At 44.6% G+C, this 24,265-nt stretch overlaps 2 protein-coding genes across 2 annotated transcripts in view; one reads left to right on the top strand and one right to left on the bottom strand.

Annotated features, from left to right (window-relative positions):
- LOC139354623 (protein enabled homolog) overlaps positions 1 to 24,265 on the top strand; it is a 260,938-nt gene that overhangs the window by 9,166 nt on the left and 227,507 nt on the right. The window lies entirely within an intron of this gene.
- LOC139354631 (uncharacterized) lies at positions 16,018 to 23,413 on the bottom strand. The gene is made up of 5 exons (XM_070998884.1): positions 22,927 to 23,413; positions 22,192 to 22,476; positions 21,398 to 22,100; positions 16,459 to 16,570; positions 16,018 to 16,404 (listed from the first exon to the last, which is right to left on the bottom strand). Exons 1-5 carry the CDS (start codon positions 23,411 to 23,413, stop codon positions 16,018 to 16,020), a joined length of 1,974 nt encoding a protein of 657 aa, XP_070854985.1.

The raw sequence follows: 24,265 nt of genomic DNA, 5'->3' as shown, positions 1-24,265 counted from the left end.
GACATTATATTTCTTGTCATCTGGTAAGATTCCTTTGTCTGTGCATTTATGACCGAGGAAGGTCACTTCATGCATAAAAAATGAACATTTCTGTGGGTGTAATTTTAAGTTGTATTTTCTGCATATTTCAAAGATGTCTTTTAGGTTTTTGAGCATATGTCTTTCGGAACATCCAATGACTATTAAATCATCCATATAGAGGAATGCTTGAGAAGCTTCAAGTCCAGAAAATGAAATAGTCATCATTGTCTGAAAAGAATTTGGGGCTATTTTTAAACCGAAAGGTAATCGCGTAAAACGATATGAGCCTGCCTCAAGGATTGTTTAGAGTCGGCCATGCTCACAATTTTTGATCATTGTGTTTATAGCCTCCTTGGTGCTGAATTTGTCCGCATGTTCAGCGGGTAATCCTTCATCAATATACGAAGCTTCGAGTAGCTTTCGTAAGTTGTCAACTTCAGTCGTAAATTTTGGATTTTTTGTCCGATGAATTCAGGGATAGCACTTGCTATATCCTTAATATATGCCCGTTGGGCAACAGTTTCGTCCGTCATTGTTCTTATTTGATGTTGTTCGATTTCGCAATCGGAATCAATTGTTTCTTGATCTGATAATTCAGATTGAAAAAGTACAGCTGGAATTGTGAGATTATTGAAGTCTTCCTCTTCTACTTTTGGGCTGTCAAATTTAGATTCTTCTACCTGTACTGGGTCGACTTCTGGTGGATCTGATGATTCCAATTTTCTTCTTTCAGAGGGGTGTTCAGAATGGTCGGTACTGAAATATTTAAGTTATACCTTTCTTTTATAGTTATTAGGTTTGATCGAAGTCTGGACAGAAATTTTGATACTTCAGACCAGCGATTTTTATCTAGTCGGTCTCTTTGCTCATGTATTAGTATTCGCGCATTGTTGAAGCGAGTTACTAATATTTCGGCATGTTTATTTATAGTGGCTTGTTGTATTGATCTATTTTGCGTTAACGATTTAAATTATTTATCGAAATCGCTTTTTAATTTATTTAGATCCTTATATAATTCACTCCATTCCATTATAATATGGATATGAATTATTCTTGTATACCACTGAAATTCTAGCACTACCTAATATGTAATTTTCGCTTACAATTGTTCTCACGTGGACACCCGGGATGGTGCTTAATACCATCGCTTTTTGTTTATTAGAGCAATGTATTAATGGTGAGCTTTCTAGATTATATGTTGACATATATAAATTTTCTAACTCATAGATAGTAATTGGGGTCGTTGAGACCAGTGTGATAATTCTTTCACTGAAATGTTTATCCCTCATATAGGTATTGAAAACTGCCTCTGCATTCATTCTGTTTGTTTTGTTTATTTACCTATACTTGTGGCCATAATAGAAGAAATTGTAAAATTTTTTTTTTAGATTATTTTTTCTTTTTTTTTTTTTCTTTTTCAAAGTAAAATTTTTTTTTGCTTTCAATAATTCTTGAAATTATAACTGGCACGTTTTATTTTGTATCTCTTTTTTTTTTAATTTTATCCAGGTCGTTTCTTTGACTCTGGAATCTTTTCTTCAAACACCTGTTGTGTAATTCATAGATTTTTATAAAAACACTTGCTGACATTATAATTAGCATTATTATTAATAGTATTGTTATTGTTTCTAAATCAATATTTTTAGATTCTACATTATTAACGACGTTCGCCGTTGAATCGACAACTTTTGTGTCTGCAAATCCCATTTTGGGAATGTTTTCCAAAATTCTATATTTTATGCCAAGTATATATGGCGAATCTTTTGTTTTAGATAAACTACTTATACAACCTCAGAACAGCAGCAACATTCGAAGTTGGCGATATTGTCGCTATTAAACGCACTAAACTTGGTGGTGGACTTATGTTAAAGCCTAAGTACTTGGTTCCTATAGGACGACGATGATTCATTCGGAACGAATGTTTAGAAGGATGGCCGATTTGTGGGAAACCCAGCCGAACCCACCACAGATGAACAGCACGGCTAATTATTGGCGAGGTAAAAAAGGAAGGCTTGGACAAGCACTTAGAACTAGAGAGACGAAGAATAAAGACGTGAAATTTATAGGAAGTAAACGAACGACGCGAGTAGTAGTTTAATAAAATAATGTTTACATGGTTAAGGTGGCTTATAAGGTTTCTGTAATTTCACCTTGACGTTCTTCCCACTCCTTTTCCTTTTGATCCCATCTCCTTTCTGGAACTTGAATTTTTTTTTCGCTGGTGTGCCGTTCGGCACGAAATTGCTAAATGATAGACGCGTAGAAAAATTAAGATATAGTTAAGATATAAGAAGTAGGATCCAAACCTATTCTAGAAAATTTTATATCAATCGTTTTAAGAGAGGCAGACAGTCAGATTTTGAGATAATATGAAAAAGTCTATTATAGTCAGAACATAATACTCTAAAAGTCATAGTTAGATCTAAAATAATTTAAAAATAGGGGAATGTAATATCTTGTTAATCTGCATGGAACAGAAAAGTTTATCTGGCTAACCAAGTCGGGGCTATCAATTTCGCCTCTAATATGGTTATAAATAAAGACTGTTCTAAGCATCATTCTGCGGTTGGCTAAGGAGGGTAAGTTAATTAGGAGTAATCTACTAGAATAAGAAGGTAAAATCCGGTTTGCATCTCAGTTTAGGCGCCTTAAAGCGAATAGCAAAAAGTTCTTCTGTACGATCAACATGAATTCCGTATTGGGGACTCCAGATGGGAGATCGATACTCAAGTATCGGGCGGACAAGAGAAATAAATAAGCCTTTGTAATATAAGGATCATCAAGTTCCTTTAAACATCTTTTAATAAGGCCAAGCGCACCCCCATCTTTATTTACCATGGACGAAATATGAAAAGCATTTTTTAGTCTTGGGTCCAAAAGAACGCCAAGATCTTTCACTAGAGTTATTCTATTTAATGAGCCATCACTTAGTGTTTATGTCGCATATTTAGGATTGACTCGACAAATAGTCATTACCTTACACTTAGAGTCCAATAAATTGTCAGAACACCATGTTTGATAATTACTCAACTCGGATTGTAAGTTGGGCTGACACCGACGCGCACTGGGATTAAAAGCCTTTTTTTGCCACGAAATTTTGTGAAGTTTTCAGTTTTTAATCCGTTAAAGAAATGTTGAACTATCATAAAACAATTTGCAAAATATTTTTGGACCATCCCTGGCTCTTTGGCAACCCTCTAAAGTCAGCTTTTCTACGAAGCATGCCAAAAGTTTAGATAATTATTCTTAAGCAAATATCGCGCAATCCTTTTGGTTAAATTATGGAAAATCTTCATCGAGGTATGTTATTGCTTAGAGGGCTTACACTAGAAATGCTTTTAATTTGTGCTGTATTTAATAATTTATTGAACCAAGTATTATGTACAAGTTAAGTTAAGTTAGAACTAGCAAGAGTACGCGGAATTGCGAAAAGAGCAAATGTGGTAACATGTGTTATTGTATTTATGATTAAAAGGAGTTAATAACTTTTGCGCATACCTGCGCCATTTCGAAAAATTTTAATACATTCGGAACAACTCCACAATGGTAGGGCAAACTGCTGGAAGTGTGGCTGAAGAATAATCGCAGCTTTGTCGATACCCTTAACTGGTTGTGCAAAAGGTTCAAAAATAAAAATCTACTGGCTGAAAATTCGTCGAATGACATCAAGAAGCTGCTAAAAAAACACAATAGGCATGTTGATCGCTTCAAAAATGCAACGCAAGCTGGCTTGCTTCAGAAATTTCACTTTCTGCTAAAAAGGAACATGGTGCAAACAAGACTGGACCCTTATTTAATTTACTAGAATGGTGGAACGCGTTTGAAAAGATGGCCTTAGATCTCTCGAAACAAGTTCCATAAACGTGATAGATTAATGCAGATCAAGAGTCGCGTAAATAATCCTTACTGACGTGTTCCACAGAGCGCTAGATTCTTCTGTTCAAGTAGTAAAATATAACCCGCATTTCGAGATGGAACAAAATTTTGGTTTCGAGAAAGGTAAAGATAATGAGTAAAATTAAAAAGTATAAAACGTCAATTTTATTTATATACGGAATTGGGGACGCTTACAGGGCGTGTGCCTAACTGAAGTAGACACGAAGAGCACTTGTCCCTAACACGGGGACGCTTTAATGGCAGGAAGTTGGCGTTGCGGCAATGGTAACGATGGTTACAGCGATGCCAGACCACAGGCGATGGTAAAGCTGCGTTGAGGTTGAGCTAGCGGAGGTTAGATGCTACACTCAAAAAAAAATTCACCGTAAATGTTAGAAAACCGCCCGTTATAGAAATATTTTCTTAATCTAAGAAAAATTGACAATTAATTATACCCGTTACTCGTAGAGTAAAAGGGTATACTAGATTCGTCGGAAAGTATGTAACAGGCAGAAGGAAGCGTTTCCGACCCCATAAAGTATATATATTCTTGATCAGGATCACTAGCCGAGTCGATCTAGCCATGTCCGTCTGTCCGTCTGTCCTTCTGTCCGTCTGTCCGTCTGTCCGTCTGTCTGTCCGGATGAACGCTGAGATCTCGGAAACTATGGGAGCTAGGCTATTGAGATTTGGCATGCAGATTCCTGAGCTTCTTACGCAGCGCAAGTTTGTTTCAGTAGAGTGCCACGCCCACTCTAATGCCTACAAACCGCCCAAAACAGTGGCTCCTACAGTTTTGATGCTAGAATAAAAATTTTAACTGAAATGTAATGTTCTAATCAATACCTATCGATTGATCAAAAATAAATTGCCACGCCCACCCTAACGCCCATAAACCGCCCACAAACTTCAAAAAATCGTAAATATGAACGTGGATATCCCGGAAACTATCAAAGATAGAGAATTGGGATTTCAGATTTAGATTCCGTAGCCTTATACGCAGCGCAAGTTTGTCACGCGAATATGCCACGCCCACTCTAACGCCCACAAACCGCGAAAACCTGTGACGCCCACAATTTTTATGCTAGATAAAAAATTTTAACTGAAATGTATTGGTCTCAACAAAACCTATCGATTGGTCTAAAAAAAAATTTGCCACGCCCACTCTAACGCCCATAACGCTTAAATCTGTATACCGCCGGTAGGTGGCCCATTTTAATCTCGCTTTGCTACTTGCATATCTCTATTTAGCTGAGTAACGGGTATCTGATAGTCGACGTACTCGACTATAGCGTTCTTCCTTGTTTTTTTTTATAATGAATAAGAAGAAGAGAATCAGTATTTTTTCTTGGATTAATGGCGATATTGACAATATTTGTATAACTTTTTCTTGAAATAATGGCGAAATTGCCCTTGGTTTTTGGACAAAACATACTTTTTTATCACAGAAAGGGTGGAAAATTTTGGTACATTTTTAAACTGTGTGCGGTCATACTAAGGCAATGACTATGCTTTTTGTGGTTTCTGTCCTTCGGATGTTAAGCTCGTAAAAAACTTAGTGTTTAATAGTGAAAAAAATTGTGAAAAAGGGGACGTTATTTTAAAACAACAGGACAGGGAAGCTTTTAAACCAATTTTCATCGGTAAGTACTTTTATACCCTTATTACATAGAAGTGTGGAATTGGCTTTCTCAAGTATGTTATTTAAACTTTGTCCGCGCCAAGGAGGCGCTCCTGTGAACGATTAGTGGTTAACAGACGAGAGCAGTTATGTCCAGATGGCCTCTCATCTCGCTCTCGGACTTTTAACAGTCTCCACCCCCGCTCTCCTAGCATTAGATTTAAGTTAAAGCTGTCAGTTCTAAGTTAAATAATAAATTGAATTTCAAGTGAAACGAAGTACAAGTCAATTTTTATGTTCCCTGCATATTGCATCCAGGAATTTCCCCACCACAATCGTGAAGAACCCAGGAAAGCCGCCACACTCCATTTCATGGTCCTTCGAGCCGGATATTTTCAAGAGGTTACGAGTTCCAGCGTTCATCGGCGGAATTTTCCGAGTTCTTCAAAAAATCCAAGATAAGTACGAATATTCCATATTTCCATTGCCGACCCAGATATTTCCCAAGAACCCAACTTTCTTATATCTGTCTGATCGGCCATTTACATTGTGCATACGATCGCCATATTCCGGCTTCTTTTTCGTATTTGCCATTTCCATACATATTCGTATTCATATACACATGTGTACATACTTCCATTCGAGTTGCACCCGGCAACATTTCTACAGCGACATTTACATACAGTCCACATTATCTCCCATTTCCAAAATTATTACAAATTAAAAATTTAAAATTGCAATTTACACACATATATTTCCGAGTTCCCACAATCACACACATCATACGCCCATACATATACACATATAACCCTGATGCATGCTTATTAATGTACGTACATATCATACACACAAATCATACGCCCATACATACACACATATAACCCTGATGCACGCTTGTTAATGTACGTACATATCATACACACAAATCATACGCCCATACATACACACATATAACCGTGATGCATGTTTATTTATGTACGTACAATATGCCTGGCCATCTCAACATATGTACCTAAGGGAAAAAGTCACGTAGCGCAACGTATGGCAACGTAAGCACGGTAATCCACGTACCTTCTTTCGCGGTGCACCCTACAAATATTTCGAAAGCGATATTAACATACAGTCCATATTATTTATAATTTCCAAATATAAAAAGGACAATTTAAGCACATATATTTCCAAGTTCCCACAAACACACATATCCATACGTCCATACATACACACACATAATCCTGATGCAACCCTGCAGTTCCACAATTGAGTTAAGCGCCCAATCATCACGAAGCCGACTGCGACGTCGGCAGAGAAGCCAGCGACGCCGGCAGAGCTGAGCGCAAAGCGACGCGCTCTCAGTCGGGTCCGCAAAGAGAACGCACAAAAAGTAATTTTGGGCTCTCCCTCTCTCGCCATGTCTCAGACGGAAAAGTGCGTGTGATGGGAAGGAGGCCCAGCAACTAAAATATATAGACTTTTGTGCACCCTTGCCTTTTGAATAATGCGACATTTGTTCGTAAATGATAAAACAACCATTTAAAATAAAAGGTTTCTGTTTTAAAATATTTGTATTTCTTAAACAAATTTATAGGTTCATTAATATTATTTAATAATATGTGAAGTTTTAAGAATATATTTTTATAAACCGATTTGCATAGTCGGATATGTCTATAAATACCCTGCTTTTATGTGCAAGATGCATAGACCAAACGGGACATGCCAAAAAAACAGAGCAACAACGGATTAGCGGAACCGTTGTTGTTGTTGCTTGTTGTTTTTCTGGAAGGCACGCGACTTTTTTCGTCTTATTCACTTGGGTTTACTTATGTGAAGGAGTTAGAATTGCACGCAATTAAGGTAGTTAAATAAAATAAACCAGTGGTTTAAAAGTAATACCTATACGATTCCCAGGTAAGTCTGTCGCAGACCAATATTTATTTAATCAGTGAGAGTAAAAACAAGTTAATGTATATTAAAACAAGGAAGAACGCTATAGTCGAGTACCTCGACTATCAGATACCCGTTACTCAAAGGGAAATATAGATATGCAAGCAGCAAAGCGAGATTAAAATGCGCCACCTACCGGCGGTAGACAGATTTAAGCGTTATGGGCGTTAGAGTGGGCGTGGAATATTTATACGCTTTTTCGCTGCTTGAATGAGCGCTCAACGTGTGCTGAATGTGTGCTTTTACCGCTGCTCAATCGAGCGCTCAACATGTGCTGAATGTGTGCTTTTTCTGCTGCTCAAAAAAGCGCTCAAGAGGGTGCTCAAAAAAGCGCTCAATGCGTGCTATTTTTTGAGCACTGATGAACCCTAGGACATGCCTATGTTAATTTCAGCACATAGCTCCATACAAATTGTGCGCTCATTGAGCGCTGAGTGATGAGCTTTTTGCAGTGATTGAGTGCTCAATAAGCGCTGAATGGTACTGCAGGGATGCTTATTAATATACATACATATGCATTTCCGCTGCAACATGTACACACGGAGAAACGCACATAGGTTCATAATGTACACCGTACAAAAGTTTCAACAACGATATTTATTATATTTATAACAATATTACCAAAAGTCAAAATAACCTGATTCCACCGAACCCATCAACACGACACGCCTTTCCAGAACTTGCAGGATATTTATTTCAGCAGCGGTAATTCGCATCCATCGGCGATTCACATCCATTAAATAAAAATAAATAAATACTTTTTTTTGCAAGCCGTGACGGTGCGAACTAGATATTTATTTTCCTATTCCGAGCGCTCATTTCAGCAGCACAGCAAACAACGGCAAATATCTGGCAGAACAGTCGTTCCGAATTCTCGGTATTTCCTCGCACATCAAGTAGTTGAGGTTCAACTGTTCCATTTCCACATACTCCAAACGTAGACCGGAGCTGCAACGCTAATAGCGAGCACAAGCGGACTGCTTGCGATTGCCATAACGGGAAGCAGCAAGGGACAACTCTCCGCCGACAAGTTGACCTGAACATCGGTCGCCAATATATCGAGTTTTTGGTCGTTGCAAATCGGGTTTAATACCTAAAAGTGCGTTTGATTAGTGCGGGACACCTCAGGTTGCAGGTACGTACCACAGAAGCGACAGGAAGGTTCTACCCAGCCAACAAACCACACTGCTACGGTTGCAAAGGGTGGCCAATCTTGGTGGACAGAAGGGGGGATCCTCACTCTCCCGCACCCACACAGCAACACTCCACTCCAGAGCGCCACATATACTTGGTTCTGCTCACAGCTTCCACAAGCCGCACTCGCGCGGTTTTTCCGGCACAAACAAACATCATCGATCAGCTGATCGCAGTGCTGGACAGCGCCGTCTCTAACAGCGAGCTTAACAGCGAGCTTAACAGCGGGCTTAACAGCGAGCTTAACAGCGAGCTTAACAGCGAGCTTTCCCCGCTGAGCTATACAGCTGCTAAGCGGCGAGCTTCTACGAAGTCGGTTGCCCGGGAATTTCAAATAAAATAAAACCACCTTCGCCACTGCCTATAGGGGTGGATGCGCAAAAAGCCAAGTTACCAGCCAACTTCCAACCCCACCGCGATAGCGGCGCCAGCGCAAACGGGGCTCTGGGGACCGAGTCGGAGCGGTATAGCTCCCATCAGGCAGCAACCGGGGGAAATCCCGGCTCACCGAGGGACCTCCGGCTAGTGCAGGCGATGGATAGGGAGAAATCGTCCGGACATGACGAGACGCAGGCTCTTGCAGTTGCCAGGGCAGAAGAAGAGCTGCTAAAGAAGTTTCAGATGATGAAACAGAAGGTGCAGCGGTCGCCAACGGGGATGGAGCAGGCTCCCGATGCCCACCCGGTGTCAGCGCCTCCCAAAGTGACCGGGCCTGTGTTCAACTTCGGCAGTAACGAGGATGAACAAACCACCCCGAAGAGAAGTCGGGAACCAACCAGCCCTGAAGAGGCGATCGATGGAGCCCACAAGAGGCAGCGGGTGCAGAAAAGCGCCGCAGCTCTCACCGATGAGCTGGGCAAGATGCTCGATGAGATGATCGCGAAGTTCACGGACACAAAAAGCAACAACAAGAAGGTAGCCCGCCATGTCACACAGGCCACGATCGACTCATTGCATGCAATGAAGAAGCTGCAAAGCGAGATCAGTGCGACGCTGGATGAATCCCGTGCCAGGGGTCAGACCGCCAGCGCAACCCAGCAGACAACACCATCGCTCGTTGCCCCACGACAAGAAGGCATAGAGCGAACGCATACTGGCGCGGGGAACCCAGGCAGGGACCCGCCAAGAAACCCGCCCTGGCAGCAGGTGATACGTAAAACCAAAAAGCTCCACGAGACTGCAGCGAGTATTGGGGAAGGCAAAGACCACGTGAGCCGCACCGAGAAGCGCAGGAATCAGCGCTCTGACGCTATCCTAATCAAATGCAGCGAAGGAACGTACGCAGACATGCTCAAGCTGGTCAAAACCGAGCCTACCCTTCAGGGGCTTAAGGATGGGGTGCAAGGCATACGCAGGACAGCCAATGGGAGTCTGCTACTCAAGATGCAGAAACCCTCAGACCCAGCCACGCAGAAACTGCATACTGCCATCAAGTCGGCCTTCAGCGGCAAAGCCGAAGTGGCTATGCTGGAAGACACGGTGCAAGTGGAAATCCGCGACCTAGACCTAATGACCACCTGCGAGGAGGTTCTACAGGCAGTCTACGCTGAGGAGGAGTGCGACATCCCGGCGGGCGCTGCACCTAGGATGCGGAAGGCGTATGGCGGAACCCAAACGGCGACGGTCCACCTCAGACCTGAGCATGCGCAGCGGATCCTCGACAAGGGGAAAATCAGGGTTGGATGGGTAGTCTGCCGCATAAGACAGAAAGTGGAGCCTAGGCGATGCTACAAATGCATGGGATTAGGCCACATGTCAGCCAGATGTCCAGCGTCAGAGGCAACAGCCAAAAACACGCAGCAATCCTGCTTCAGATGTGGCAAGGATGGCCACAAGTATAAAACTTGTACCCAGGGCAAACCAAAATGCATCATCTGCACAAGAAGCGGAAAATCTGGAGGAGAGGCCGAACACTCGACCCTCAGCAGTGCGTGCCCTGAATACCGGAGAGCCATGCACGATAAATTGAATGGTTAAGGTCCTACAGCTGAACCTTAACCACTGCAGAGCGGCGCAGGACCTGCTAGCACAGACGGTCATCGAGCAGCAGGCTGAGGTGGCAATACTCAGCGAGCCCTACAAGGACAAGCACGAAGGCGTATGGCAACGCAGTTCGGACGGCAGAGCAGCAATATGGAGCTGCGGGCAGCCCCCTGGACACCTATCGCAAAGGGCTTCCAGGACGGGATACACCAGAGCGAAGATCAAAGGGATCACATTCTACAGCTGCTACATAGCCCCGAGCGCACACATTAGCGAATTCAGAACAATAATGCAGGAGATCGCTGATGACGCACGCGGTAGGTCCCCTATCCTCATCGCAGGTGATTTCAACGCATGGTCCACAACATGGGGCAGCGCTAGTACGACGCAGCGGGGAACCATCCTCCTTGAGGCAGTGGCTTCGTTAAACGTATGCCTACTCAATGAAGGTAATAGACCAACCTTCAGCAAGTCAGGTCGGGAGTCAATCATCATCGACCTTACCTTCGCTAGCCCTGAACTGGCACGCAACTGTGTATGGAGGGTGTCAGACATATACACCCACAGCGACCACGCCCTGATCATCACCCAGACAAGCCCCAGACTGACCGCCCCAAGCAGCCGCCAATCGACATACAAAGCGCATACCCTGAACACAGTGTCCCTCCTAGCACACATGGAAGGCGTCTGCGTTGCAGGAGACATGCACGAGGAACATAGCCGAGAGAGTGAAGGAGGCGTGCGACGCATCTATGGAGAAGGCCACGAAAGGTGGTAACGGGCGAAGACCAGTACCATGGTGGAATGACGAAATAGGGAGCGCGAGGAGAGACTGCCTAGCGGCCCGGCGCAGGACGCAGAAGCCAGGAGCTAACGGAAACAACCTACAGAGCTAAGAGAAAGGTGCTGAAGACCGCGATTAAAGCTAGCAAGGCCAGATGCTTCCAAGAGCTGTGCGAAGCGGCGGATGCAGAGCCATTCGGGTCAGCATACAGGATGGTCTTGGGTAAGCTCAACAGACAGCCGACCCCTACCGGCCACGTACAGCTTGGCCAACTAGTGTCCACCCTGTTCCCCACCCAGCCGCCCCTTACCTGGCAAGCTACCGGGGAAGGCGATACTGTTCTCACCAGCGAAGCCAAAGTCCTGGCTGCGCTAACGAAAACCAAAGTCGAAAAAGCCCCTGGCCCCGACGGCATTCCCAATGCTGCACTGCACACATTGGTGGCAAACTTCCCTGGTATATTCACGGAGATGTACAACATGTGTCTCACCCAACGAACCTTCCCCATAGGTTGGAAGCGACAAAGGTTGGTGCTTATCCCAAAACCCGGCAAGTTGAAGGACGACGCATCCTCATACAGACCCCTATGTATGCTGAATACAACGGGGAAAATATTCGAGCGCATAATCTGCACCCACCTCGAAAAAGAACTCGACCAACTCAGAGCGTTATCGGACCACCAGTTTGGCTTCCGGAGAAAAAGGCTAGAGTGCTCACATATTCCTCTGATGCTGGAGAGCACGAGTAACTGGTGACTGGAGGAGTACCTTAAGGCTCAGTCCTGGGCCCGATACTGTGGAACGTCATGTACGACGGGATCCTAAGGCAGGTACTACCCGAAGGATGCACAGTTGTGGGATTTGCGGACGATATAGCGCTGGTAACGGTAGCGAAAACCCTCGATGAGATCACGGATAGATGCAGCCTCTCGATAGAAACCCTTAGGTGCTGGCTCGCAGACAACGGGTTAGCAGTCGCCGAGCACAAAACGGAGGCAGTGCTCATAAGCAGCAGGAAGACTGTGGAGAAGGCCACAATACGAGTCGGATCAACTCTAATAGAAACAAGCGCCTCAATCAAGTATCTTGGAGTACTGATCGACCACAGGTTATCGTTTAAAACGCACCTATCGTATGCCGCAGCCAAAGCATCCAGATCGACTGCAGCCATCTCAAGGATGATGGCCAATACTCGAGGACCAAAGCAGCACAGCAGAAGGATTATAGCGACAGTGGTGACATCTATCATAATGTACGCCGCGCCCATATGGGCCGAGGCTATGAAGACCGCATCATACAGCCGCCAGTGCAAAGCTGTCTACAGACGCTGCGCACTGCGCATCACAAGCAGCTTCTGCACGGTATCCGAGGAAGCCGCGCTAGTGGTTGCCGGTACTATACCGATAGATTGCTGGCGGCAGAACGAAGAACTGGGAGCAGAGGAAGCAGGACCCAACGCGGTAACACGATCGAGGCTTAGCAAATGAGGTGGAACAATGCGACCACAGGGCGGTGGACGCACAGGCTAATTCCCAGTCTAACCCCCTGGCTGCAGAGACGACACGGACAGGTAGACTTCTACCTCACGCAGATGATCTCCGGGCACGGATGCTTTAAGGAATACCTGCATAGGTTTAAGCACGAGCCAAACCCCTACTGCGACCACTGCGGCACAGGAAGCATCGAAGACGCGGAGCACGCGCTATTCATCTGCCCCCTATACGATAGGAACCGAGCCGAAGCTGAAACGACAACCGTATGTAACCTGACAGCGGACAACGTGATCAGCTGCATGCTGGAAGATCAAAGCAAGTGGGACGCGATAGCCATCATGGCCGCTGGCATCCTGAAGGATCTTAGGCGTCGAGAACGGAGTCTACGCATGGAGTCATAAGGACGAGCGGCAACCTGACCGCCATCCGTCCCGCGAAGTATAGCTTTGCGGCAGTCCCGCGGGATCGGAACTTTTTCTACCTCTTCTCTTCTTCTACCACTTATATTCTTGTATATATTTAAACTTATTTAATAAAAAAAAAAAAAAAAAAAAAAAAAATAACGGGAGAACGGAGAAGCCACTGCAAAATATTATTTTTTTTTTGGTTTTTTTTAAATCAAATTAAATTAATTCCATACGATTTTTCGTCTCTTTTTATTCTCTTGGAATCCAATCTGGTGATCCGCAACAGTGTGACCACACTTAAGGACAGACTTTTCCGGGCGGGCCTAATTTTTACAAAGCAACAAGGGCGGCCCAGATAATCGGAGTTCTGGAATGCCAGGTTCAAGCCCAACAGCCCCAAAGTCGATCACAAAGGCAAAGAGCGAAACATCCTTAGCCACCCAAGAAGACGACAAGAAGCTGTCTGTTCCTACGAGCAATCACGAGCAAACGATCGTCTCTGAGTCCGCTCACGCCAAAGGTTAGGCCATCAATCCAGTTCAAGTCCGTAAAGTCGCTAGCAACTCGTTCTCAGGAAAAATGAGTAACGAAATTGCATTTGCAAGGAGCTAGCGGTTCAGCTCAGTGAGCTTATCGACCGAGCCAATTCTCAGCATCCGCCCACGAGCACCAACAATCAGTCCACTTACATTCCATCTGGGTGCCGGTTACCGCCATGCGATACTGAAGTATTCGAAGGGGACTATCTGAAATGGCCAACATTTAGGGATCATTTTACAGCAGTTTATGTCAACAATTCTAGGTTGACATCGGTCGAAAAACTTTTTCATCTCAACGCTAGAACTAGCGGCGAGGCTAAGGCAATCGTAGCCAAGTCCCCTCTCACAAATGATGGTTTCGATTCAGCATGGGCAGCGCTTCGAGACCGTTTCGAAAATAAGAGACTGCTAGTAAACAGGTAACTCAAACTCCTTTTTAATTTGAGTTCCGTAAGTTCCGAATCTGGCCAGGCTTTGAAAGACCTGCAGAGCACAATTCAAGGGTATTTGATAGCGCTGACTCATTCCAACATTTCCACAGAGAATTGGGACTGTCTCCTGGTATTTCTGTGCGCCAGCAGATTACCAAAATTGACCCTCTCCTTATGGGAGCACTCCCTTTCATCCAAATTCGACATTCCGACCTGTGATGAAATGAACACGTTTCTTAGCGACAGGTACCGAACGCTAGAGGCGATTGAGGATATGAAACCCAGCACCAGCAATCACTCTAAAGCTAAGAGTCAACCTGTTTCCAGGAAGCTCAACTCCTTCGAAGCTAAGGTGGTCACGAAACCAAAGAATAGCGATCTGTGCTCAAAAGAGAGTCATCCAGTGCGCTTATGCCAGCGTTTTCTCCAGATGTCTGTGGATGCACGAACGAACTACATCAAAAAAAACAGCTTTGCCTAAATTGTTTCGCGAGAGGCCACCAGCTACGTGAATGTATTAGCACTCAAAGCTGTTTCACATGTCGAGCGCGGCATCATACACTGCTGCATAAAGGCAACCCCAATTCCCGTGGATCAACTTCCGCCATTAGTTCTTCAGCAGGCCCACAAAATCCAGCTGTACAGGGGGCCGCCGGCAGTTCAGAAAATCTGCCCCGTGTGCAGAACTATTTAGCAACCGGTTCTAGAGCGGGTTTTCTAGGCACGGCCATTATTGACATATGCCTCTTGGGAACGAACTACAGGGCTCGCGCTCTGATAGACTCGGGTTCTGAAGCTACGTTTATAACGGAACGCCTGTTCAATCTGATTCAGCTGCCGTTCCGCCATATCCAAGCCCAAGTTTCAGGCCATATCCAAGCCCGACCGTTTCCGCTCAAGCGACCAGGCTCTGCCATTTTTCTATTTGAGCCCCTAAAAAGCCAGGCCTCCAGCTAGAAACGGCAGCTTACGTTTTGCCTGAATTGGCCGGAAAGCTACCATCTTACCCAATCCCACGAGATGCGTTGATTGATTTACCTGCCATTCCCCTGGCAGATCCAACATTTTTAGAGAGCTCCCAGATAGATGTTCTGATAGGAGCCGACATTTTACCGTCCGTGTTGCTGAGCGGCACGCGCAAAAACATTTGCGGTTCTCTCCTAGGTCAGGAGCCAAGTAGGCGCTACTGTGAACGATTAGTGGTTAACAGACGAGAGCAGTTATGTCCAGAAGGCCTCTCATTTCGCTCTCGGACTGTTAACAGTCTTCACCCCCGCTCTCCTAGCATTAGATTTAAGTTAAAGCTGTCAGTTCTAAGTTACCACTCCAAGAAAGCCCACTCTGCGGCTAATAAATTGAATTTCAAGTGAAACGAAGTACAAGTCAGTTTTTCTGTGCCCTGCATATTGCATCCAGGAATTTCCCCACCACAATCGTGAAGAACCCAGGAAAGCCGCCTCACTCCATTTTAAACTTTAAAATAGTTACAAGGATCTGCGCACCAGAACATTCCAGGAATTTTACGTCTGCGTACGAGTTTTTATTTTTATTAAATAAAGCTTAAGTATATACAGGAATAAAAGTGGTAGAAGAGAAGATGTAGAAATGTTCCGATCCCGCGGCCATTTTGGCTATCGCGTCCCACTTGCTTTGGTTTTCCAGCATGCAGCTGATCACGTTGTCCCCTGTCAGGTTACAAACGGTTGTCTTTCAGCTTCGGCTTGGTTCCTATCGTATAGGGGGCAGATGAATAGCGCGTGCTCCGCGTCTTCGATGCTTCCTGTGCCGCAGTGGTCGTAGTAGGGGTTTGGCTCGTGCTGAAACCAGGTATTCCTTGGAGCATCCGTGCCCGGAGATCAGGTAGAAGTCTACCTGTCCGTGTCGTCTCTGCAGCCAGGGGGTTAGACTGGGAATTAGACTGTGCGTCCCCCGCCCTGTGGTCGCATTGTTCCACCTCCTTTGCCATGCCTCGATCGTGTTGCTGCGGTCCTGCTTCCTGTGCTCCCAGTCCTTCGTTCTGCCGCCAGCAGGTCTATCAGTATAGTACCGGCTACCACTAGCGCGGCTTCCTCGGATACCGTGCAGAAGCTGCTTGTGATGCGCAGTGCGCAGCGTCTGTAAACAGCTTTGCTCTTACGGCTGTATGATGCCCATATGGGCGCGGCGTACAGTATGGTAGATGTCACCACAGTGGCTATGATCCTTCTGCTGTGCTGCTTTGGTCCTCGAGTATTGGCCATCATCCTTGAGATGGCTGCAGTCGATCTGGATGCTTTGGCTGCTGCATACGATAGGTGCGTCTTAAACGATAGCCTGTGGTCGATCAGTACTCCAAGATACTTGATTAAGGCGCTTGTTTCTATTGGAGTTGATCCGACTCGTATTGTGGCATTCTCCACAGTCTTCCTGCTGCTTATGAGCACTGCCTCCGTTTTGTGCTCGGCGACTGCTAACCCGTTGTCTGCGAGCCAGCACATGAGGCTGACTATCGAGAGGCTGCACCTATCCGTGATCTCTTCGAGGGTTTTCGCTACCGTTACAGGCGCTATGTCGTCCGCAAATTATTGTTGAACGTTGATGCACTAAGAGCAGTACAAACATGTGGCCCAAACGACACCAAGCACGTGCTTGTTACGCGCGGGCCCATTTTTATTTCGGGCAAATACGGTTCGCGAGGAAGGTACATAGAACAAATAAAGACAGGTCAAAACATAGATCAACAAGATTAAAGCAAATGAGCTAAGATTTTAGTTTTTAGTACAGGGATAGAAGTTGAGGAACAAATTAAATGATACAGGTTGTTATAATTATTAGAAAGAACGCGAAAGGGCTCATGCTGACTAAAATTAGATGAACATCGTGGCAAGTTAATAGGATGGAAGTTTCGCATTAGTCTAACAGGAACATTGAAACTTAGGCGGCTTACCAAATCTACAGAATCAATATCGCCTCTGATAAGATTATTCATAAAAATAGTACCAAGCATAATTCTACGGCTTACTAGAGTAGGCAAATTAATTAATAGCAATCTACTCGAGTAAGAAGGCAACCTGACGTTTTGATCCCAGTTCAAACCACGTAAGGCAAAAAGAAGAAATTGTTTCTGTACAGACTCTATACGGTCAATGTGCACTTGATACTGAGGACTCCAAACGGAAGAACAGTATTCTAAATTAGGTCGGACAAGTGAGGTAAATAATAATTTGGTAGTGTATGGATCATCAAATTCTTTAGACCAACGTTTTATAAACCCAAGAACACTCATAGCTTTATTTACAGTAGAGGTTATGTGGGAGTCAAATTTAAGTTTAGGATCTAGGAGAACACCTAAATCGTTTACTGAGTATATTCGGTCCAAGGACATAGTCTGAAGAGAGTAACTCATGAACGTTGGCGTACCCCTATAAAAAGTCATAACGTTGCATTTAAGATAGTTTAAATTCAAAAGGTTGTACTGACACCATTCCTGGAATCTATTTAAGTCTGACTGCAAGCAGAAACCAGATAATATGTTATTATATGAAAAACAAAGCTTAACATCATCAGAATACATTAGTACACGAGAGTGATTTACGATAGAAGGAAGATCATTTATAAACAGAGTAAACAGCAAAGGGCCTAAATGACTGCCCTGAGGCACTCCAGATGTCACGTTGATCATCTTGGAAACAGCGTTTTTGAATAAAACCCTCTGAGATCTACCATTCAAATAACTTGAAATCCAAGTTAACAGATTATTCGGAAACCCAAGCAGATCTAATTTGAATAAAAGAAGAGAGTGGTTAACAGAGTCAAAGGCTTTACTAAAATCTGTATATATAACGTCCGTCTGTAATTTTTTGTTAAATCCATCTAGTACAAAAGATGTCAATTCGAGCAGGTTAGTGGTGGTCGATCTACGCTTAACAAAACCATGTTGACACGGCGATATTAAAGAGGAGCACAAATGTTGCAACTGAGAGGTAATAATGCGTTCAAATGTTTTAGGAATTGCAGACAATTTGGAGATTCCTCTATAGTTCTGAGCATTAACCTTCGCACCCTTTTTGTGGAGTGGAATAATAAAAGAATCTTTCCAGATAGTAGGAAAAACAGATGATGAGATAGACAAATTAAAAAGTTTAAGAATGGGTTTACAAATAGTTCGGGCACAAAACTTAAGAACACACCCAGGGAGTCCATCTGGCCCCGGAGAATAGGTTGGCGTTATAGTTTCTAAATCCCTTAAGAGAGAACTCTCGGTGATTACAGGAGAAAAAATACAATTTGCCCTGTTTAAGTGATTAGTGTAGCTAGAATTAGACCATGAAACAGAACTATAAGTAGATTGGAAGAATTCAGCAAATAAATCTGCAATTTCGGGATCCGTAGATGCCTCAATAGAGTTTAATCGTACGGATGATGGCAATGCTGAAGACTTTCGCTTAGCATTGACAAAGTTATAAAATTTCCTCGGATCCTTTGAAAATTCAAATTTACATTGGTTCAAATACATGGAATAGCAATGAGTGTTAAGTACATTAAAATTAGTACGAGCCACCACATATCTTGAAAAATCGGATGGCCTACCCGACTTTTTGTACTTTTTATAGAAGTTTGTTTTTAGGTTTCTAAGTCTTTGCAACTGATTGGTAAACCAAGGTGGCCTGTCTAACTTAGGAGGAAAACTGTCAGGAACACATTCACTGAAAAAAGAGTTTAGGACACTATAAAATAGTTCCGTAGCACTTTCAATATCCAAGCAATTATATAAATTTGTCCAGTTATATTGTGAAATCAAGTTGTTGAGTTTACTAAAGTCACATTTACGAAAGCATCTACATTTATTTGGAGAAAGTGAAGGAGAGAGGGTATCAACGCTGGGAAGACAAATTGTAAGTTCTAATGTGGGATGATACTGGTCTTCAGGCACAACTAGTGGGTCAATTCTAGATACAGTGACTTCAGACGGATCTAAAACAAATACTAGATCTAATTGTCTGTTTAGTGAATTACGTATAAAGCTAACTTGCTGTAATGATAATTCTAACAGACCGGCAACGAAGTCATGGTCAGATAAAGGGGTAGAGACAAGTGAGTCAGTGGAAAGGGACCAAGAAATGTCAGGGAGATTGAAATCACCCAAAACAATTAAAAGATCCCTTTCGAAAATATGAGATAAAACAGTTTTTATTGCAAACGAATGTTGCTCATAAATTGTTAAGTCGGATCCAGGTGGAATATAAGAACAAGTTACATAAATAGAAAAAGATTTCAAAGAAACTTTAACACCAACGAATTCTATGTCATTGGGATTAAGAAAGTATATTCTCTCCGATGATAAAGTAGAGGTAACGGCAACCAGCACCCCACCCCCCCTACGAGGAGAGCGATCAGTTCTATACGTATTAAAATTTTTAGACAGAACTTCGGAGTCTGATATCTCCGGTTTCAGCCAAGTCTCAGTAAAGGCCAGAATGTCTTCAGAAAAGGCAGAGGAGTCAGCATAAAGCTTAGGTAGTTTCATATTGAGTCCCCTAACATTTTGATAGGCCAAAAATAAGCTGCTCAGTTTTTTGGCGCAGGTACAGTCGTGGAAGGCCTATTATTAGTTCTCCGTCTGTTTGGAACAAATTCTTTAATGACCAATTCATCATTAAGCCAAAAACTTTTAGAATTTAGTACATTAAATACTTCCAGAGGAGCAGATATTTTAAATGAAGATATCATACGAACATATGGAAATTTAAACTCCTCCACTGTGATGTTTTGAGATGGGAATTCCTGTTGTATAAATTCCAAAACATCTGCAGATGTGGTTTCAGGTGTTAAACGAGACACAAATAATTGCTTCCTATATGGAACAACCGAGAGGCTCTTTCTTCCACCATTTGCAATCTGAACATCGTTCGTCTGATTACCAAGACTAGGGACTCCTATAGAGCTAACTTCACCAGTAGGCACAGAAAGCTGCATAGGGTTTGACCCCTTAGTCTGACTAGCAGAAACAGGGACTCCTCCAGAGCTTTTGGTACCTATGGGTACTGCTGTCAGAGAAACTTTAGGTCCCCCAGACCCAGTAGATGCCGACATAGCTGCCGTTACCGATCGGGTACAAATATTTGGAGCTAAGTTGGGATTTGGAACTGATGCCTTTACGGGAGCAGATTTTGAAAGAGCGGTCTTTTTGCGTTTAGGTGACCCTACTGACATTTTTTTATTATCAAGGTCCGCCTTAAACTCTTTAAAATCAGCAACTACGCTCATAAGCTTATCAAAAAGTTTCATAAAACGATCATTGGTCAGCGCAACATAGCCATCCAAATCACGGTCTATTTCAACGCAAGAGGCACAAGTCCACGAAAAACCAACACGCAGATCAATAAAATCTTTTACTCTGCCAACAAGTCCAGTACATTTTGGATGAATGACTGTATTGCAGAGACGACAATAAATAAAAACATCATTAGGTGACGATCCAAACTCACAATCTTTCTTGGAACAAAAAAGAGCCATTTTTACGTATTTAAATTTAAGAAAAAAAGTTGTTTATAAAACCAAAGTATCAAAAGAATTATAAATACCTCACTTAATTTGACACTGGGATCAAACAATAAAAATGTAGACACACAAAAACACAAAAGTATAAGAGCGCGAAGAGACTGCGAAAGCGAGAGAGCGCGACAGAGTGGCTGTCGACTGAGCGTGGCTTGCGAAACACAAACAAAATATACACGACAACAGTTGCGACGACAAGAAACGGGAGAGAAATTACAAGAGAGAGAGATTACAGATTATGGGAAACAACAACAAAAGCTATTGAAACAAATGCACCTCAGCTTACAGAAGTTACAATAACAAAATGCACAGGTTAAAAACAGAGTTAGGTTTTGTTAAAATTGCTACAATAAAATAGACAATTAAACGATTAGACGATTTAAAACACAAGCACGGCTGGTTATGTTGGACTAAGACACAAATCAAGGCACCAGTAACACAGATATTAATGACAAATTGACAAAAATCACAGAGCACAAGATAAACACAACCGGTCACAAGCGACGCTAAATCGAAAAATCCCACCACAGTGCATCTTTCGTGTAGTACCAGCCTTAGGATCCCGTCGTACATGACGTTCCACAGTATCGGGCCCAGGACTGAGCCTTGAGGGACTCCTCCTGTCACCAGGTACTCGTGCTCTCCGACACTAGAGGAATATGTGAGCACTCTGTCCTTGAAGTAGTCCGCTACGAGGTCGATCAGGTAGTTCGAGATTCCCATGCGATGAAATGCCTGCAGGACAAGGTTCCAGTTGGCAGAGTTGAAGGCATTCTTGACGTCCAGGGTGCAGACGAGGCAGTACTCTTTTGAGCCACCTAGCCACCTTTCTCCTTCGATTGCGTTAGCAGCCAGTTGGGTGCCCGTTTGGATCGCGTCAATGGTGCTCCTTTTTCTCCGGAAGCCAAACTGGTGGTCCGCTAACGCTCTAAGTTGGTCGAGTTCTTTTTCGAGGTGGGTGCAGATTATGCGCTCGAATATCTTCCCCGTTGTATTCAGCATACATAGGGGTCTGTATGACGATGCGTCGTCGTTCAACTTGCCCGGTTTTGGGATAAGCACCAACCTCTGACGCTTCCAACGTATGGGGAAGGTTCGTTGGGTGAGACACCTGTTGTAAATATCTTTGAATATACCCGGGTAGTTTGCCACCAATGTGTGCAGTGCAGCATTGGGAATGCAGTCGGGGCCAGGGGCTTTTTCGATTTTGGTTTTCCTTAGCTCAGCCAGGACTTCGGCTTCGCTGGTGAGAACAGTATCGCCTTCCCCGGTAGCTTGCCAAGTAAGGAGCGGCTGGGTGGGGAACAGCGTGGACACTATTTGGCCAAGCTGTAAGTGGCCGGGTCGGCTGTCTGTTGAGCTTACCCATGACCATCCTGTATGCTGACCCGAATGGTTTTGCAACCGCCGCTTCGCACAGCTCCTGGAAGCATCTGGCCTTGCTAGCTTTGATCGCGTTCTTCAGGACCTTTCTCTTGGCTCTGTAGGTTCTTTCCCTTAGCTCCTGGTTCCACCATGGTACTGGTCTTCGCCCGTTACCATTTTTCGTGGCCTTCTCCATAGATGCATCGCACGCCTTTTTCACTCTGTCGCCTAAGTTCCTCGCGCATGTGTTAGCGTCTCCTGTAACGAAGACGCCTTCCATGTGTGCTAGGAGGGACACTGTGTTAAGGGTATGCGCTTTGTAGGTTGTTTGGCGGCAGCTTGGGGCGGACAGTCTGGGGCTTGTCTGGGGGATGATCAGGGCGTGGTCGCTGTGGGTGTATATGTCTGACACCCTCCATATGCAGTTGCGTGCCAGTTAAGGGCTAGCGAAGGTTAGGTCGATAGTTGACTGTGTCGTACTAGCGCTGCCCCATGTTGTGGACCATGCGTTGAAATCACCTGCTATGAGGATAGGGGACCTACCGCGTGCGTCGTCAGCGATCTCCTGCATTATTGTTCTGAACTCGCTAATGTGTACGCTCGGGGCTATGTAGCAGCTGTAAAATGTTATCCCTTTGATCTTCGCTCTGGTGTATCCCGTCCTGGAAGGCCTTTGCGATAGGTGTCCTGGGGGCTGCCCGCAGCTCCATATTGCTGCTCTGCCGTCCGAACTACGTTGCCATACGCCTTCATGCTTGTCCTTGTAGGGCTCGCTGAGTATTGACACCTCATCCTGCTGCTCGATGACCGTCTGTGCTAGCAGGTCCTGCGCCGCTCTGCAGTGGTTTAGGTTGAGCTGTATGACCTTAACCATTCTGTGTATCGTGCATGACTTTCCGGTATTAAGGTGCGCCCTGCTTAGGGTCGAGTGTTCTGCCTCTCCTCCAGATTTCCCGGATGTCGCACTTCTCCTCAGCGTAAACTGCCTGTAATAGCTCCTCGCAGGTGGTCGTCTCGTCAAGGTCTCGGATTTCCACTTGCACCGTGTCCTCCAGCATGGGCACTTCGGCTTTGCCGCTGAAGGCGGACTTGATGGCTGTATGCAGTTTCTGCGCGGCTTCTGCATCTTGGTTAGCAGACTCCCATTGGCTGTCCTGTTTATGCCTTGCACACCATCCTTAAGCCCCTGAAGGGTAGGCTCGGTTTTGACCAGCTTGAGCATGTCTGCGTACGATCCTTCGCTGCATTTAATGAGGATAGCGTCTGAGCGCTGATTCCTGCGCTTCGGCGTGCAGCTCACGTGGTCTTCGCTTTCTCCAATACTCGCTGCATTCTCGTATGGGTAAATGTGTGTAAATACGTAGATTTGCGTAGATATGCCTGTTCATTCAAACGTATGTATTGTAACGAACTGATTTTTGTGATCTGCTCGCTACGATATTCGTGCGGCTAGCTAAGTAGATTGTGTGTTCGTCCCACCAAATTTTTATAAACGTGACCGCCCAGTAGCTCAGTGAGAAAGCACAGAATTCACGGGTTCGTAGTGGGTTTATTGCGGGTATGGCCTTGATATCGCCACTTGTGGTATCTCGACGGTCCTGGTTGTCTCGACAACCTCTTGCCTCGTTGTCTCGGTGCTCCAGTTCTGTAGCTCCCTGAAGATCCTTTTAGCTCCCTGAAGATGCTCGCTCGCTGCTCGTCCCTGACGCGTTGACTCGGTGACTGCTTGTGACGACTCGAACTCGCGAGGGGGTCAGTTGTGCGGGTTTAGGGACGCGTCACCGTTCTCAGACTAGGGTGAACAGATGCTGCGCTCTCCAGGATCGCTTCTTTCGACACACCGCCTCCTGTCCCTTGGTCTGTCCTGGATGGTCCCACTGAGGTTTCTGCTCAGCCCGCGCGGACAGTCAAGGCTAAACGCCAGGAAGCTGCCTCGCGCTTTACTTCGCTTCTACGCCTAGTGTAAACGAACGTTCTACCCTAGCCTGACCCTTCTGCTTATTGTCCGGGCGTGTCCGCGTGGCTCGCTCTGTGTTGCGTGGCTGTCGTGATGTGGTGGCTGGCTTGCTGCTGA

Source organism: Drosophila suzukii, unplaced genomic scaffold, assembly GCF_043229965.1.
Source record: "Drosophila suzukii unplaced genomic scaffold, CBGP_Dsuzu_IsoJpt1.0 scf_11, whole genome shotgun sequence".
Taxonomy (NCBI): Eukaryota; Metazoa; Arthropoda; class Insecta; order Diptera; family Drosophilidae; genus Drosophila; species Drosophila suzukii.
The sequence above is the reverse complement of the archived record's forward strand: the minus strand, read 5'-3'. Positions and strand labels throughout refer to the sequence as shown.

Coding starts and splice junctions, on each gene's coding strand:
- LOC139354631 (XM_070998884.1), bottom strand. CDS start 23,413: ATGCTCAAGCTGGTCAAAACCGAGCCTACCCTTCAGGGGCTTAAGGAT. Junction 22,477..22,926: donor GCATGAAGGCGTATGGCAAC/GTAGTTCGGACG, acceptor TGTCCCTCCTAG/CACACATGGAAGGCGTCTTC. Junction 22,101..22,191: donor AGCATACAGGATGGTCATGG/GTAAGCTCAACA, acceptor TTACTTGGCAAG/CTACCGGGGAAGGCGATACT.